Genomic DNA, 14,913 nt, shown 5'->3' on the forward strand with positions numbered 1-14,913 from the left:
CAATCCTACTTCCATAGTGATACTGCCTCGGAAACCCAAGGAGGGGTTGCTATGAGTCAGGGCTGACTCGACGGCACATAACAACAACAACAACATACTAATTTTTAGATATGAAACAAAAGTGAAGCAGGATTGGCAAGAAAGGGCCTGATGTTCAACTATGTTATATAACGAATTAAGATTTAGTTTAAGGGCAATGGAAATAAACTATAGGTTTTTTAAAAAGAAGATATATGATCAGATTTGTATCTTACAGGTTTACTCTGCAACACTGAAAAAAAAATGGACTGAAGAAGATTAAAGTAAAAGTGAAATGTTCATGGGTTTGTTCTATTGACTGGAGAAGAAATTAAGGTGGCTTGGATTAAGGAGTTGGTGGTGAGGATGGGGATCAAAAAGATATATTCTAGATATTTTTGTGATGTAGAATCAACTAAATTTGGCATAGACTGGTATGAGGGATTAGAAACTGGGTAAATCAATTATAACCCCTACATTTCTGATTAGAGTAAATGGATAAGCCTTAATTCCATTCAGAGACTGAGAGTACCAGATAAGGAATGAATCTAGAGGAGAAAATCATGAATTTGGTTTAAGGCATGTTGAATCTGATTAAGACATTCAGGAGGAAGATGTAGTATAGACCTTTGGATATACTGTGCTATAGATATTGAGCTGGGTCAATCCACAGATAAAGATTTGGAAGCCAAACAGCTAGAGATAATGAATAAAACCATGGGAATAGATGAGATTTTCTTGTTAACCACAGAAGAATGTCTATCATAAATTCCAAAAATACTGCAACAACAACTTGTTGATTATAGAGGGATGAGCTAGCAAAGGAGAATGTAAAGAGGTGGCCAGAGGTACAGAAACAAAACCAGAAGAGAGTTCATCAGAGTCAATAAAAAATACTTTTAAACAGAGTGTGACCAACTTTGTCAAATATTGATGCAAAACCAAGCACAATGGGAAGTATCTTTCGGTTAACCACTGGTTATTGAATGGCTTACCTAGATGGTTCTGCCTTCGTTTTTATTCTGCTTAATGAACTAGAGTCTACAACGTTGTTAATTCACAGTTCTTATTTTATATTCCACACACATATTCTTGAATTTGTTCCTTTTTCTATTCTATGGCTTATAAATATTAGAAGCACTACAATTCCTTTTATTTAAAGTAATAATTACACCAAAATAGGTGATGTTCTGCATAGAGTCCTGAAATAGACCAATAAAAATACAGTCAATTAATATTTGACAAAGTTACGAAAGTAATTCATTGGAGAAAGGATAGTCTTTTCAACAAATGATGTCGATACCATTGAACAGCCATTTGCAAAAATAAATAAATATATAAACTTCAACTTATAAATCACACCTTATACAAAAACTAGCTCAAAATGGATTCTGTATCTAAAGATAAAATGTAAGCCTATAAAATGTCCAGAAGAAAACAAGGTAAAATACTTGTGATCTTGGGTTAAGCAAAAAGTTCCTAGATATGATATCAAAAGTACACTCTATAAAATAAACTGATAAATTGGACATTATCAAATTAAAAAATATTTACCATGCAAAGGCACTTAAAGAGAATGAAAAAGCAATCTACAGACTAGAAGAATATATTTGCAAACAAAGTATCAGATTAAGCACTTGTATACAAAATATATAAAGAATTCCTTAAAACCTAACAGTAAGAAACAATGATTGCTTAATAATCAACCAATTTTCTTGAAATGGACAAAAGATTTGAACAGGCATTTCAATAAAAAATATATAAAAATGGAGAATAAGCACATAAAAACATGATTAATACATTAATCACAAAAACAAAACAAAACCAATAAACACATGAAATCAGTTGCCATCAGTCCATTCCAATTCATGGTGACCAAATTAAAATCACAATGAGATACCAATACACACATTTTGGAATGATTAAAACAAAACAGCGCCAACAGCACTGGCAAGGATGCTAAACAACTAAATTCTCATGTACATAAGCTCTATTCATAATTCCAAAAAACTAAAATGACCCAAACGTCTTTCAGCAAATAGATGCACAAGCTGTGGTACATCCATAAAATATACTACTACTTAACATTAAAAAGGAAAAAACTGCATGAACCAAAATAAATGAATCTAAAAAACATTATGAGTAAAGGAAGCTAGTCTAAAAAAGTTACAGCCAGTATTACAGCCTGATTCTCCAATCACACAACATTCTAAAAAAAGGCAGTACTATAGAAAAGGAGCTCTGGTGGCATAGTGGATAAGACATTTGGCTGCTCACCAGAAGGCCAATGGTTCAAACCCACCAGCTACTTCATGGAAGGAAAATGAGGCAATTTACTTATGTCATGATTTACAGCCTTGGAAACCCAATGGGGTTGCTATGAGTTAGAATCAACTCAATGGACAGTGGGTTTGGTTTTTCATATATAGAGAGAAATGGAAAGGAGAGCTCTGGTGGCTCTGTTGTTAAAGCATTTGGCTAACTAAAAGCTCAGGGGTTCAAACCTACTAGCCACTCAGCAAGAGAAAGATGAGGCAGTCCACTTTGGTAAAGATTTACAACCTTGGAAACCCTATCAGGCAGTTCTACTCTGTCCTAGAGGGTCACTATGAGTTGGAATCAACTGGATGGCAGTAAGAAAAAGGGATGGGGAGGCAATCAATGGTTAACAGAAGTCACAGGGGGAGGAAGACTGAATACAAAGGGACAAGAAAAGAAAATTTTGGGGGATGATGGAACTTTTTCATGTCCTGATTATGGTGGTTGTTACTCAATTTTCTACATGTATTTAAACTCATAAAATCATATACTATAATGGCACTGTACTATATATAAACTAAACTCACTGCCATCGTGTTGGATCCGACTCATATTGACCCCTCCTTGGGTTTCCGAGGCGCTATCACTGTGGAAGTAGATTGTCCAATCTTTCTTCCTAGGAGTGGTTGGTGGGTTTGAACCGCCAGCCTTCTGGTCAGCAGTCAAATGCCTTAGGCACCATGCCACCAAAGCACCTCTGTACTATATATAAGAATTTTAAAAATAATAATAATAGTTCTGTCATCAGTAAACAAAAATCAATGAATCATCATAGCACTTTTTGCTAAGTATCTTATTTTTAACATATTTCATTATGAATATATTTAATACTAAACATGCTTCCAAGTAAGCTCCCTGAAAGTAGAAAGGTTATCTAATGTTCTCATCTCCCTAGCACAATGACTGTCACACAGCAGTAACTCAAACACATTTAACTGAATGAATGTTTCACAAAATCACCTAATCCCTCCCTGCAAATAAACCTTCATTAAAGGATTTAAAGTTTCTATCAGTTCTTTGGGAGCACTGGTAGCATAGTGCCTAAGGCACTTGACTACTAACCGGAAGGCTGACGGTTCAAACCCACCAGCCACTCCTCGGAAGGAAGATGGGGCAATCTACTTCTGTAGTGATACTGCCTCGGAAACCCAAGGAGGGGTCGCTATGAGTCGGGGTCGCTATGAGTCGGGGTCGCTACGAGTCAGGTCCTACTCGATGGCACATAACAACAACATTGGTTCTTTAGCATTACAGCACATAAGAACAACAACATCGGTTCTTTAGCATTCTTTATGGTTACCACCCAAAATTCACTCTTTTACTAAGATTGATTATGAAAAATAACTTTTTTACAATTTGTTGCTATATACATATCACTTAAACACTTAAACACATATCAGGAAAAAGAACTAAACACTTTAATAATGATTGTCACCATTTAATTATGTCATTTATTTATTTTGTTGCTGCTCTTCACATTTAATTTAAGGAACTGTTTGTACCTTGCAAACACTGCTGAGTGAATAGGCTAAGACTCTAAGAGTTCTCTAACTTTCTTAATAAGGCCTTAACTAGAACTTTTTCTTCAGTTCTCTTTCATTAATTTTTAAAAATGTAACATTTATGTTAACCTCTGCATGAATTTTCTTGTACAAATAAGATCTCATACCTAATTAGATTATATATCCCATCTAATTGACTTTGTCCAAACTTAACTTTATTTTTTGGAGACAAAAAGATCAATAAAAATAATCAGGGAAAGTACTGATACATGCTAATCCATGGATAAACCTTGAAAACACATGCTAAGTGAAAGAAACTAGTTACAAAGAGCCATATATTATATGATCACATTTGTGCAGAACAGTCCTATCTGCAGACACAGAAAACAGATTATCATCTTTTTACACAAATAATTTGTGCATTATATGTTTTTTTTTTTGTGTGTGTGTGTGTGAACCACACAACCTCCTGGAGCATTAGTTTCCTATGCATGTTATATATACGTACTCATTATTTACATGGGTGTGTTATTTGTGGAAAAAAATATGGCAGTGGTTGCCTAGGCCTGAGGAAGATGGGGAGTTTCGGGGTAATAGCTAAGGATGTCTATTTTCTTTCAGAGGTGATAAAATTTTCTAAAACTGTGATGAACGATGAACAATTGTGAATATACTAAAAGCCACAGAATTATACACTTTATATGGAAAATATGTATGGCTTGTGGATTATATCTCAATAAAGTTGTTTAGAAAATGATCAGGAAATGTTTACATGACAAATCTATGTAACTTATAAAATAATTTTCAAGATAAGAGACTCCATTATCAGCATCACTATCAGCATCAAACAGTTAGTCCTAATAGGGTGCACTACACTTTTAAATTGAATATGGTCATTTCCTCAAAAATGTATCATGACATGGAAAAGGCTGCAATCTATAGTTACATGTGTTATCATATATAAAAGACTTTCACTTTTCGGCTAAGAAAATTGAGTGATATTTACTTGCATTATGTACATGTTGCTAAATTCTAGCAACCTAAAAGACATCTAGACTTTCAGGAAAATTACAATGGTCAGTCTGAGTGTCAAAAATTAAGGCTCAATGAAGAAACAGTTAAGTAGCAGAAGAGGCTAATTATGTTGGTATAACTCCTTTTTGCTTACAAAAAAAAATTTAAATATCCTTTCTTTGGCAGATTGAGTATAATAGTCTGCGAATTTTAAGTTCAAGGAAGCAAACTGTGTATTTTAAAAAAATGTGAGTACCCTTCATCAAGTTTTATACTTACGGCAGCTAAAAGACCTATGTGAAGGGATCAGCATTAAGCCCAAAGGACAGGTAGTGCACAGCAAGAAAGCAAGCAATTCCCTCGTGTCTTTTTCAGGTCACTACCAAGGACCATGTTAGCAGATCCACACCAGACCCTTAACAGGCAGTTCTGCTGCTACCAGTAATTAGCTTGGACAGCTCTGGCTCCAAGAGTAGCAGCAAGGCTACACCATAATGAGCTCAGCTGGGATTAGCAGGACAGGGCAGGGAACCAAGAGAGCTCAGGCATTCTGCACTGTGTGTGTATCTAGGAGATCAAACAAGGATGGCTGGCTAGGTTATCCCCTCTCCACCTCATTCCAAAAATGAAGCACGGCAGTGTCTAAAATACAGGCTAATGAAGAATGACACCTCCAACAGATGAGAGCCACATTAATTAACACAGTCCCTAGATCATATTATACAGTTTCAGTTAGCCCTAGCAAATGTGCAACTTGTTATTGCTACACATAAATACAAATATATATATATATGTGTGTGTGTGTGTGTGTGTGTGTATGTGTAGTTATTGCTATCCACACACATACATATATGAGTCTTCTTTTTTTCTTTACATTTGTTGGTCAAACCAGATTATTTCATTTTCAAATTTTATAACATATGTCCTCTCATGGCCTTTAAGCCACAAAAATTTCTCTCAAATGTCTATCCAAGTCCATATCGTTTAAAAAAGAAAAGAAAGAAACTCACTTTTCAATCATTAGCTCCTGGTTCTCTCTTTTGAAATATGCCAGTTCATTCCAGACAGCATCAGAATCTTCTTGTCGAAGTTGTTGGGGATATGCTCTCTTGATTTTTCTGGTATCAATCCTGATTTTTTTTTTAAAAATGAAGTTGCTTTCTTTTTTAGTATGTTCAAAATGAAATAAAAATTAATTTATCATTCCCTAAAATTTTAAATTATTTATAGGCCAAATTCCTAATTCAAGCTCACCACTTATTACATGAATTTCCTAAAGCCTAAAATATAGAAAATTAAAAATCCTATATCATAATTTCCTAAAGCTAGACTGCAAAATTTTAAGCTAACACATAGTACTTAGGTCTATTACTCTCACTCATTCTATCAGTAATAACATACTACACAAATGTCAGTTTTGCTTTTTAACTTAATTTTTTAAAAAATGTTATTGTGATTTGGGTGAAAGTTCACAGAGCAAGTTCATTTTCCATACAGTAGTTCATACACATTTTGTCTCATGACATTGACTGTAACTCCCCACAATGTAACAGTTCTCTTCCAACTTCCTCCCCATAGTTACCTCTTCCCTGTGTCCTTTCCTCCCATGCACTTCTGCCCACCCCCCAGGGAGCTGTCTCCCTGTGCAAACACTGCCATCAAATGTCACAGTCTTGAAAAAGCATTATCATCCAATTCATCTAGAATTTTCACCCAGCTAATCTGAATGTGGTATAGATGCTGTATCTTAAAACAAGCTATTTCAGTGAATATGGCAGAAAGTAGTTTTCACACTACTGGGGGCTACTACAAAGTTACTTGGGCTAAATGCAGGACAAATTACTTTATCACTGCTTTACTGACAAGCAAATTGAAACCCTTTTCCACGCATCAAAGGAAAAAAAATTCGATGTGTCAATTATCTACAAGTCATAGCAAATGCTCTTTATGTTTCCATTTTCTGTACATAAAACACACTCTTTTATTTTGTAAAAGTGCTGTACTGGCCAATTTAGAAACAGTATTTCTCTGCAGAACAGACCAATGTGTATCATCAACACTGCCCTAAAGGATCTATCTCAAAAGATGAGAGGGTAGTAGATTTTCTGTACTCATTCCGTCCTATGCCCTCTGTTGATACTGTTAACAGGGGAGCCACTTACGACTAACCAAGAGCTGAACACCTGTTCAGAGCAATTGAACTGAGACCGCCAATTCATTTGGATAAGCTGCAGAACAAACTGATGGATAGTAAAGATTTTTAAATTGCATACTAGGTTGAAGTAATTTTAAGATAGTTAACTATATATGTGAATTTCATATTTCTCTTGTCTTTCAACTAAGATGTAAATACTTTTTGAGTTATAAACACTTTAGGTCCATAATTTTATTTATGTAAAAGCCATTTTCCATTCATATAAATTATCTGTGCTTCAAAATTATATACTTTTATTAAGCTACTCCATTGCTATTAAAAAGGTGCATTGCAATTCACTATTATCTACTGCTGATATCTGTAAATGAAAGGAAAATCTATAATTATTGCTAGCATATTTCTGTTTTCATTTATTATATTCTCTATTTAAAATTTCACAGTAAAGCTTGACTACCAAATAATTTCTTTGAATAAAACAAAAGCCATTATAACACCTATATAATGCTACTCCATTCTATTTAATATTTAGGGAAATGCCTTTATGAGCTATGTAACTCACATGCCACTGCCTTCTTCCCACTGTTTTAATTGCTCTTTTACTGCTCTGTAGTTGGTCTGTAACATCTGTAGCCTTTTCTTGCGTTTTTCATGGGCATCTCTTAGCTCATCATTTTCTTGGCTCTGCAGAACACAAAAAAAGCAAGTACACAAATTTGAAGAAAGTATTAATATAATGTTTCAAATAAAAAGTTAACCATCTAGGCGGGAAATCTGAAAGAAAATAGTGTGTATATATCAATGATTTTTTTAAAAAACATTTCAGCAAAAGAAAGGAAGAGTCTCAAAAGTCGCAGAGACTCTCTTTGTACTCGATAAATCTGACCCACTTGCTGTTATTTCTTCAAGCTGCTTAAGTCATTTCAAAATGTTTCTATCCAATTAGTTTAATCTTTTTCCTGTTAGTAAGCAGTATACATACAAATATTCATGAGCTGGTCTTACAGACTTTCAAATTTTTCTTTCTTTTTCAAACCAAGGATTTGCCTACACACGATTACTTCATTAGTTGTAAGTGTACATGTAACTTGTGTAAGAGCGCTAGTCATAGTAAGATTAACTCTTCAGCCCATGAATTCATATGAGTCATAGTGTAAATTAAGTTAATTAAGGTGTAATAAAGCTCAAGGTTTACACAGGAGAAAGAACCTCTGACTGGCCCAGTCATAAGTAGCACGGTATAGGCTTTGTGGCTTGTATTGTAAAGAAATGGAATGACAGAGCTGGGCTTAGGACTGTTGGAGAGGTCAGAATATTCAATCTAAACAACTAGCTTAAGCAATTATAGTCAACTACTTCTAAATTTTTACACATAACAAGTGAGAAAAATCTTCATTTGTAGATATAACCAAGTAACAAACTAATAAAGGCCAAGTTCTCCATCCTCAGAAGATATAGCAAGATTACTTATGAACCATGGTTCTCAAAGAAAAATAAATAACCACTTGAGTTTTTTCCCCTTGAGATGTCAATTTGTTTTTTAACCTCATTCTTATTTCTGTATGAAGAAACTTTTATATAAGTTTATTTGGTTGGCGCAACAGGTACTCTCTAGCAGTAATGATGAGATGAGTAGGGATATTAAAAAAAAAAAAAACAACTCACTGCTGTCAAGTGGATTCCAACTCATAGCAGCCCCTCCTTGGGTTTCTGAGACAGTATCTCTACCAAAGTAGATTGCCCAGTCTTCCCTCTGAGGAGTGGCTGGTGGGTTTGAACCACCAACCTTCTGGTTAGCAGTCAAATATCTTGGGCATTATGCCACCAGAGCTCCCTGATTAGTGATATAGCAGTCAAAAAATGTAAATTTTATTCCGAGAGCTTTTTCATGTTAGCTCCATAATCTTAAGAATACTATTTAAATTAATTCAATTTCCTTTACTGTAATATATAGATAAGAACTCCACTGCCACTGAGTTGGAATTGACTCATAGCAAACCTATAGGACAGAGTAGAGCTACCCCATAGGGTTTCCAAGGCAGTAATCTTTACAAAAGCAGCTGCCTCATCTTTCTCCCATGGAGCAGCTGGTGGATTCAAACAACCTGGTAGCGTAGTGCCTAAGGCACTTGACTGCTGACCAGAAGGCTGGTGCTTCAAACTCACCAGCCACTCCTCAGAAGGAAGATGGGGCAATCTACTTCCCTAGTGATACTGCCTTGGAAACCCAAGGAGGGATCGCTATGAGTTGGATCCAACTAGACGGCACATAACAACAACCACAACAACAGAGGCAAAGCCCTTGACCCTGTGCCTGTCCTATGAAGGCACAAAACCAAAATAAGTTTCCTTTCCTCTGCTCTTCTTAGGTATTGACAGTGTTGCCCAAATATTTTAAAGGCCACATTCACTGTTTTCCTGAAAATCTCTCATGTCAACAGTGATATGATACTTAAAGTCTACTTTATTTTACTGTACTCTACCTGTCTCAGATATATAAATATTTTGCCATTTTACTTTGACTATATTTCCAGTAAGATAACTTCAATAATTCTCTTAAGTTGTGATTAGGAAGTATTTGAGCCTTTGTGTATCAAGAAGTGGTTTATATGCCATATAGAAGTAGAAATGGGTGATGAAATACCATGAGAATAGCATCACTTGACAGAGGCATTCAGAGTAAATGTTACCTTTGAATAGGTTTAGCAGATACAGAAATTATAGTAATGGAAACTTATTAAAAGCAGCATGGCTTAATTGAAGGAGTAAGACTCAAAAGTTCAGGATATCAACAATTCAATTGGTATTATACATTTCAATGCAAGACCATAATTACAAGATAAGGAGTCACATTTTCACCACTACTATTCACAGGGTACTGTAAGTTCTAGCTAGAGCAATTAAGCAAGAAAAGAAATAAAAGACATCAGAAAAGAAGTAGTAACATTATTTTTATTCATAGATAACATTATTCTGTACATAGAATAGCGAAAAGATTTCAAAAGAAAACTACTAGATGAATAGAAAGCTAATAAATGAATGCAGAGAAGTTGATCAACACACTAAAATCAATAGAGTTTCTATCAGCACTGAACAAGTTGAAAAAAGAAGTTAAGAAAACAATGCCTTTTACAGTAGCATCTAAAAGAAGATGATATCTAGGAATAATTTTAAGCAAAAGGTGAAAAACTTGTACACTGAAAACTATAAAACATTGCTGAAAAAAATTAAATGAGACCTAAATAAGCAGAAAGGCATCCTGATCGTGGATTAGAAAACTTAATACTGTTAAAGTGCTAATACTACCCAAAGGAATCCAAAGATTCAATCCAATCCTTGTCAAAATTTCAAGAGCTTTTTTTTGCAGAAATGTAAAAGTCAACCTGAAATTCACATGGAATTGCAAGGGAACCCAAATAGCCAAAACAATCCTGTCAAAAAAAGAATAAAGTTGCTGGACTCATGTTTCTCAATTTCAAAACTTATTACAAAGTTACAGTAATCAAGACATAGTGGTATTGCTATTAGGAATGAAGTATAGATCAACAGAATAGGATTGAGAATCCATAAATAAATCCATAAATAGATGGCCAATCAATTTTCAACAAAGGCGCCAAGTCCATTCAATAAAGAAATGATATCTTTTCAACAAATGATACTAGAGCAACTGGATTTCTACTTGCAGAAGAATATACAAAAATTAACTCAAAATGCATCTATACTCTAAATATAAGAGCTAAAACCATAAAACTCTTAAAAGAAAACATAGTGAATCTTTAGGAACTTGTTTGGCAGTAGATTGTTAGGTATGACAACAAAAGCATAAGCAACAAAAGAAAAAAATAGATAAATTAGACTTCATCAAAAGTAAGTTTTTTTTTTTCCCTGCAGTGAAGGATATTATCAAGAAAAAGACTGCCTACAGAATGACTCGACGGCACATAACAACAACAACAACAACAGGATGATAAAAAATATTTAGAAATTATGTATCTGATAAAGGTTTAACATTCAGATTATATAAATAACTACAACAAAAATACTAACAACTCAATAGAAAAATGAGCAATAAGGGAATAGTGCATGGTTTAAAATCAGGAAAGGGGTGTGTCAGGGTTGCATCCTTTTACCATACTTACTCAATCTGTATGCGGAGCAAATGTTCCAAGAAGATGAACAGTATCAAGAAGAACATAGAATCAGCACTGGAAGAAGGCTCTTTAACAACCTGCAATATGCAGATGACACAACCTTGACTACTGAAAGCAAAGACAACTTCAAACACTTTCTGATGAAGATCAAAAACTACAGCCTTCAGAATGGATTACACCTCAACATAAAGAAAACAAAACTCCTCCCAACTGGAACAATAGGCAACATCATGATAAACGGAGAAAAGACTGAAGTTGTCAAGGATTTCATTTTACTTGGATCCACAATAAACTACATGGAAGTTGTTGTTGTTAAAATCAAATTACATATTGCATTGGGCAAATCTGCTGCAAAAGATCTCTTTAAAGTGTTAAAGAGCAAAGATACCACTTGGAAGACTAAGGTACACCTGACCCAAGCCATGGTATTTTCAATTGTTTCATATGCATGTGAATGCAGGCCAATGAATAAGGAAACAATAATATACCATGGACTTCTAGAAGAAAACACAAATGTATGTTGGAAGAAAGGTATCTAGAATGCTCCTAAGAAGTCAGAATGGAGAGACTATGACTCTCGTACTTTGGTCATGTTGTCAGGAGGACAGTGAAGAATACTGAAAATACCATGGACTGCCAAAAGAAGGAACAAATCTGTTTTGAAAGAAGTGTAGCTGGAATCCTCCCTGGAAATGATAATGGCAGACTTCGTCTAACCTACTTAGGTCATGTTGTCAGAAGGGACCATTCCCTGGAAAAGGATATCATGCTTGTTGAAGTGGAAGGTCAGCAATGAGGGGGAAGACCCTCGATGACATGGATTGACACAGTGGGTCAGGTATGGCAAGGATTGTGAGGATGGTGCTCGACTGGGCAATGGTTTGTTCTTCTGCACCAAAAAAAAAAAAAAAAAAGCACCAGAGCTCCTTTTCTTTTGCACATAGGGTGGCTATATACCAGAACCAATTCAGTGGCACCTAACAACCTAGATGTAAATAAAGCATGGGGTGGGGAGAAGGAGAAAAAGGGAAGGATGGAAGGAGGGAAGAGAGGGAGAGAGAGAGAGAGAGAGAGAGGGAGATGACCCTTAAACAATACAGGCACCTGCACAGTTAAAAATCTGCATACTAACTTTTGACTCCCCAAAAACTTAATGACTAATAGCCTACTATGGACAGGAAGCCCTACTAATGACATAAACAGTTGATTAATACAGTTCTTGCTATACAGTTATTAGATTTTCACATGACGACACTCACCCACATACACACCAGATAAGTTTATTAGCTATTCAGCATGATGATTATTTACTATTCATTAAGTGGAAGTGGATCGGCATGAAGGTCTTCACCCTTGTCTTCATATTGAGTAGGCTGAGGAGGAAGAAGAAGAGGAAGGAAGGGTTTGTTGTGCTATCTCAATGAGGGAGAAGATATCAAAGAGGCAGAAGGGGAGGCAGGAGAAGCAGACACATTTGGCAAAAATACTTCATAATTTCTTTCTGACTTATTTATTTCTCTAAACATGTAACAATAACTGAAAAACATCCATGTACAAGTGGATCTGTGCTGTTGAAACCCATGTTGTTCAAGGGCCCAATGTGTGTGTGTATATATGTGTGTACACATCTTTTGCCATTTTAACCATTTAATTGTATGATTTCCTGACATTACTTGTAATTACAATGCTATGTAACCATTGCCACTATTCACTTCCGAAACTTTTTCATCACTCCAAAAGGAAAGATTGTACCCTTTAAGCATTAACTTCCGATTCTCCCCTCCCCTCAGCCCATAGTAACCACTATTCTACTTTCTGTAAATATTGTCACTGTTTCAGCATTGTTAAGTACTGTCTCATTGATCACTGATGTTATTATTGAAACTTTATTATTCAGTATTTCCTTTAATTCTCAAATAGAAATGATCTTGAATCATTTAGCCAAAGATTAAGATTCAGCAAAAAAAAATTCCTAAGTCTCATACATTACTCACTAAGTGCCAGGTTCTATAGTAGGCATACTAATTAATGTAGTAAGCAGTCATTGCTGCTACTTCTAACTTCTAAGATTTCAGTACAATATATCTCAATATTAGGGAATAGATCTTGTTTTTCTACAGTAACTCAAATATGTAGCTCCTCTGTTAAGTATTGATTATAGGAAAATGCCACCACTTATCTCTCAGTTTGTTGTACTGTGGTGGTTTGCGTGTCGCTGTGAGGCTGGAGGTTATGCCACAGGTATTTCAAATACCAGCAGGGTCACCCATAGTGGAAAGATTTCAGCAGAGCTTCCAGACTAAGACAGATTCGGAAGAAGGAAGGGGCCATCCACTTCTCAAAGAATTGGCCAGTGAAAACCTTATAAATAGCAGTGAAACACTGTCTGATATATTACTGAAACATTGTCCAACATAGTCCCAGAAGATGAACCCTTCAGGTCAGAAGGCATTCAAAATATGACTGGGGAAGTACTGCCTCCTCAAAACAGAGCTGACCTTAATGATGTAGATGGAGTAAAGCTTTCGGGTCCTCCATTTAACAATGTGGCACTACTCAAAATGAGAAGAAACAGCTGTAAACATCCATTAATAATCGGAACATGGAATGTATGAAGTACGCAGGAGAATTGGAAGTTGTCAAAAATGAAATGGAACCAATAAAGATTGATATCCTAGGCATCAGTGACCTAAAATGGACTGGTTTTAGCCATTTGGAATCAGACAAACATAAGACCGATTATGCTGGGAATGACAAATTGAAGAGAAATGGTGTGGCATTCATCATCACAAGGAATGTTTCGAGATCTACCCTGAAGTACAATGCTGACAGTGATAGGATAACATACATACTCCTCCAAGGAAGACCAGCTAATACAACTATTATTCAAATTTCTGCACCAACCACCAAAGCCAAAGATGAAGAAATTAAAGATTTTTACCAAATTCTACAGTAAGAAATTCACCAAACATACAATCAAGATAAGAAATTCACCAAGCATACAATCAAGATATGTGGATTATCACTGGTGATTGGAATGAAAAAACTGGAAACAAACAAGAATCACAGGTAGGTGGAAGATATGACCTTGGTGACAGAAATTATGCTGGAGATCACATGATCAAATTTTGCAAGACCAATAACTTATTTATTCATTGCAAATACCTTTTTTCAACAACATAAACAGTGGCCATACACATGGACCTCACCAGATGCAGTACACAGGAATCAGACCGACTACATCTGTGGAAGGAGGCAAGGGAGAAGTTCAGTATCTTCAGCCAAAACAAGGCCAATAGCTGATGGTGGAACAGACCATCAAGTACTCATATGCAAGTTCACCTTGAAGCTGAAGACAATTAGAACAAATCAATGAATGCCAAAATAAGACTTTGATTATATCCTTCCTGAATTTAGAGACCATCTAAAGAACAGATGTGATGCATGGAACACCAATGACCGAAAATCAGGGGAATTGTGGGATGATATCAAGAACACCATCCATGAAGCAAGTAAAAGGTCATTAAAAAAACATGAAATGAAGAAAACACCAAAATGAATGTCAGAAGAAACTCTGAAACTTACCTTTGAATAGAGAGTAGCTAAAGCAAATGGAAAAGATAACAAGATAAAAGAGCTGAATGGAAGATTTCAAAGAGCAGCTCGAGAAGACAAAGTCAATTATTATAATGAAATGTGCAAAGATCTGGAGTTAGAAAGCGAAAAGGGAAGAACACATTCAGCATTTCTCAAGCTG

General features: G+C 35.4%; 1 protein-coding gene across 1 annotated transcript in view; it reads right to left on the reverse strand.

The window, feature by feature from the left end:
• The window catches only part of LOC103208537 (centlein-like), a gene marked incomplete at its 5' end in the record, with an annotated part of 460,544 nt that overhangs the window by 244,003 nt on the left and 201,628 nt on the right, over positions 1-14,913 (reverse strand). Inside the window, 2 exons of the mRNA XM_007954241.2 lie at positions 5,864-5,983; positions 7,568-7,689. Coding sequence (XP_007952432.2) covers positions 5,864-5,983; positions 7,568-7,689 — 242 coding nt within the window. The remainder of the gene's footprint in view (positions 1-5,863; positions 5,984-7,567; positions 7,690-14,913) is intronic.

Source organism: Orycteropus afer, unplaced genomic scaffold, assembly GCF_000298275.1.
Source record: "Orycteropus afer afer isolate SDZICR_OR568_19922 unplaced genomic scaffold, OryAfe1.0 scaffold00450, whole genome shotgun sequence".
Classification (NCBI taxonomy): Eukaryota; Metazoa; Chordata; class Mammalia; order Tubulidentata; family Orycteropodidae; genus Orycteropus; species Orycteropus afer.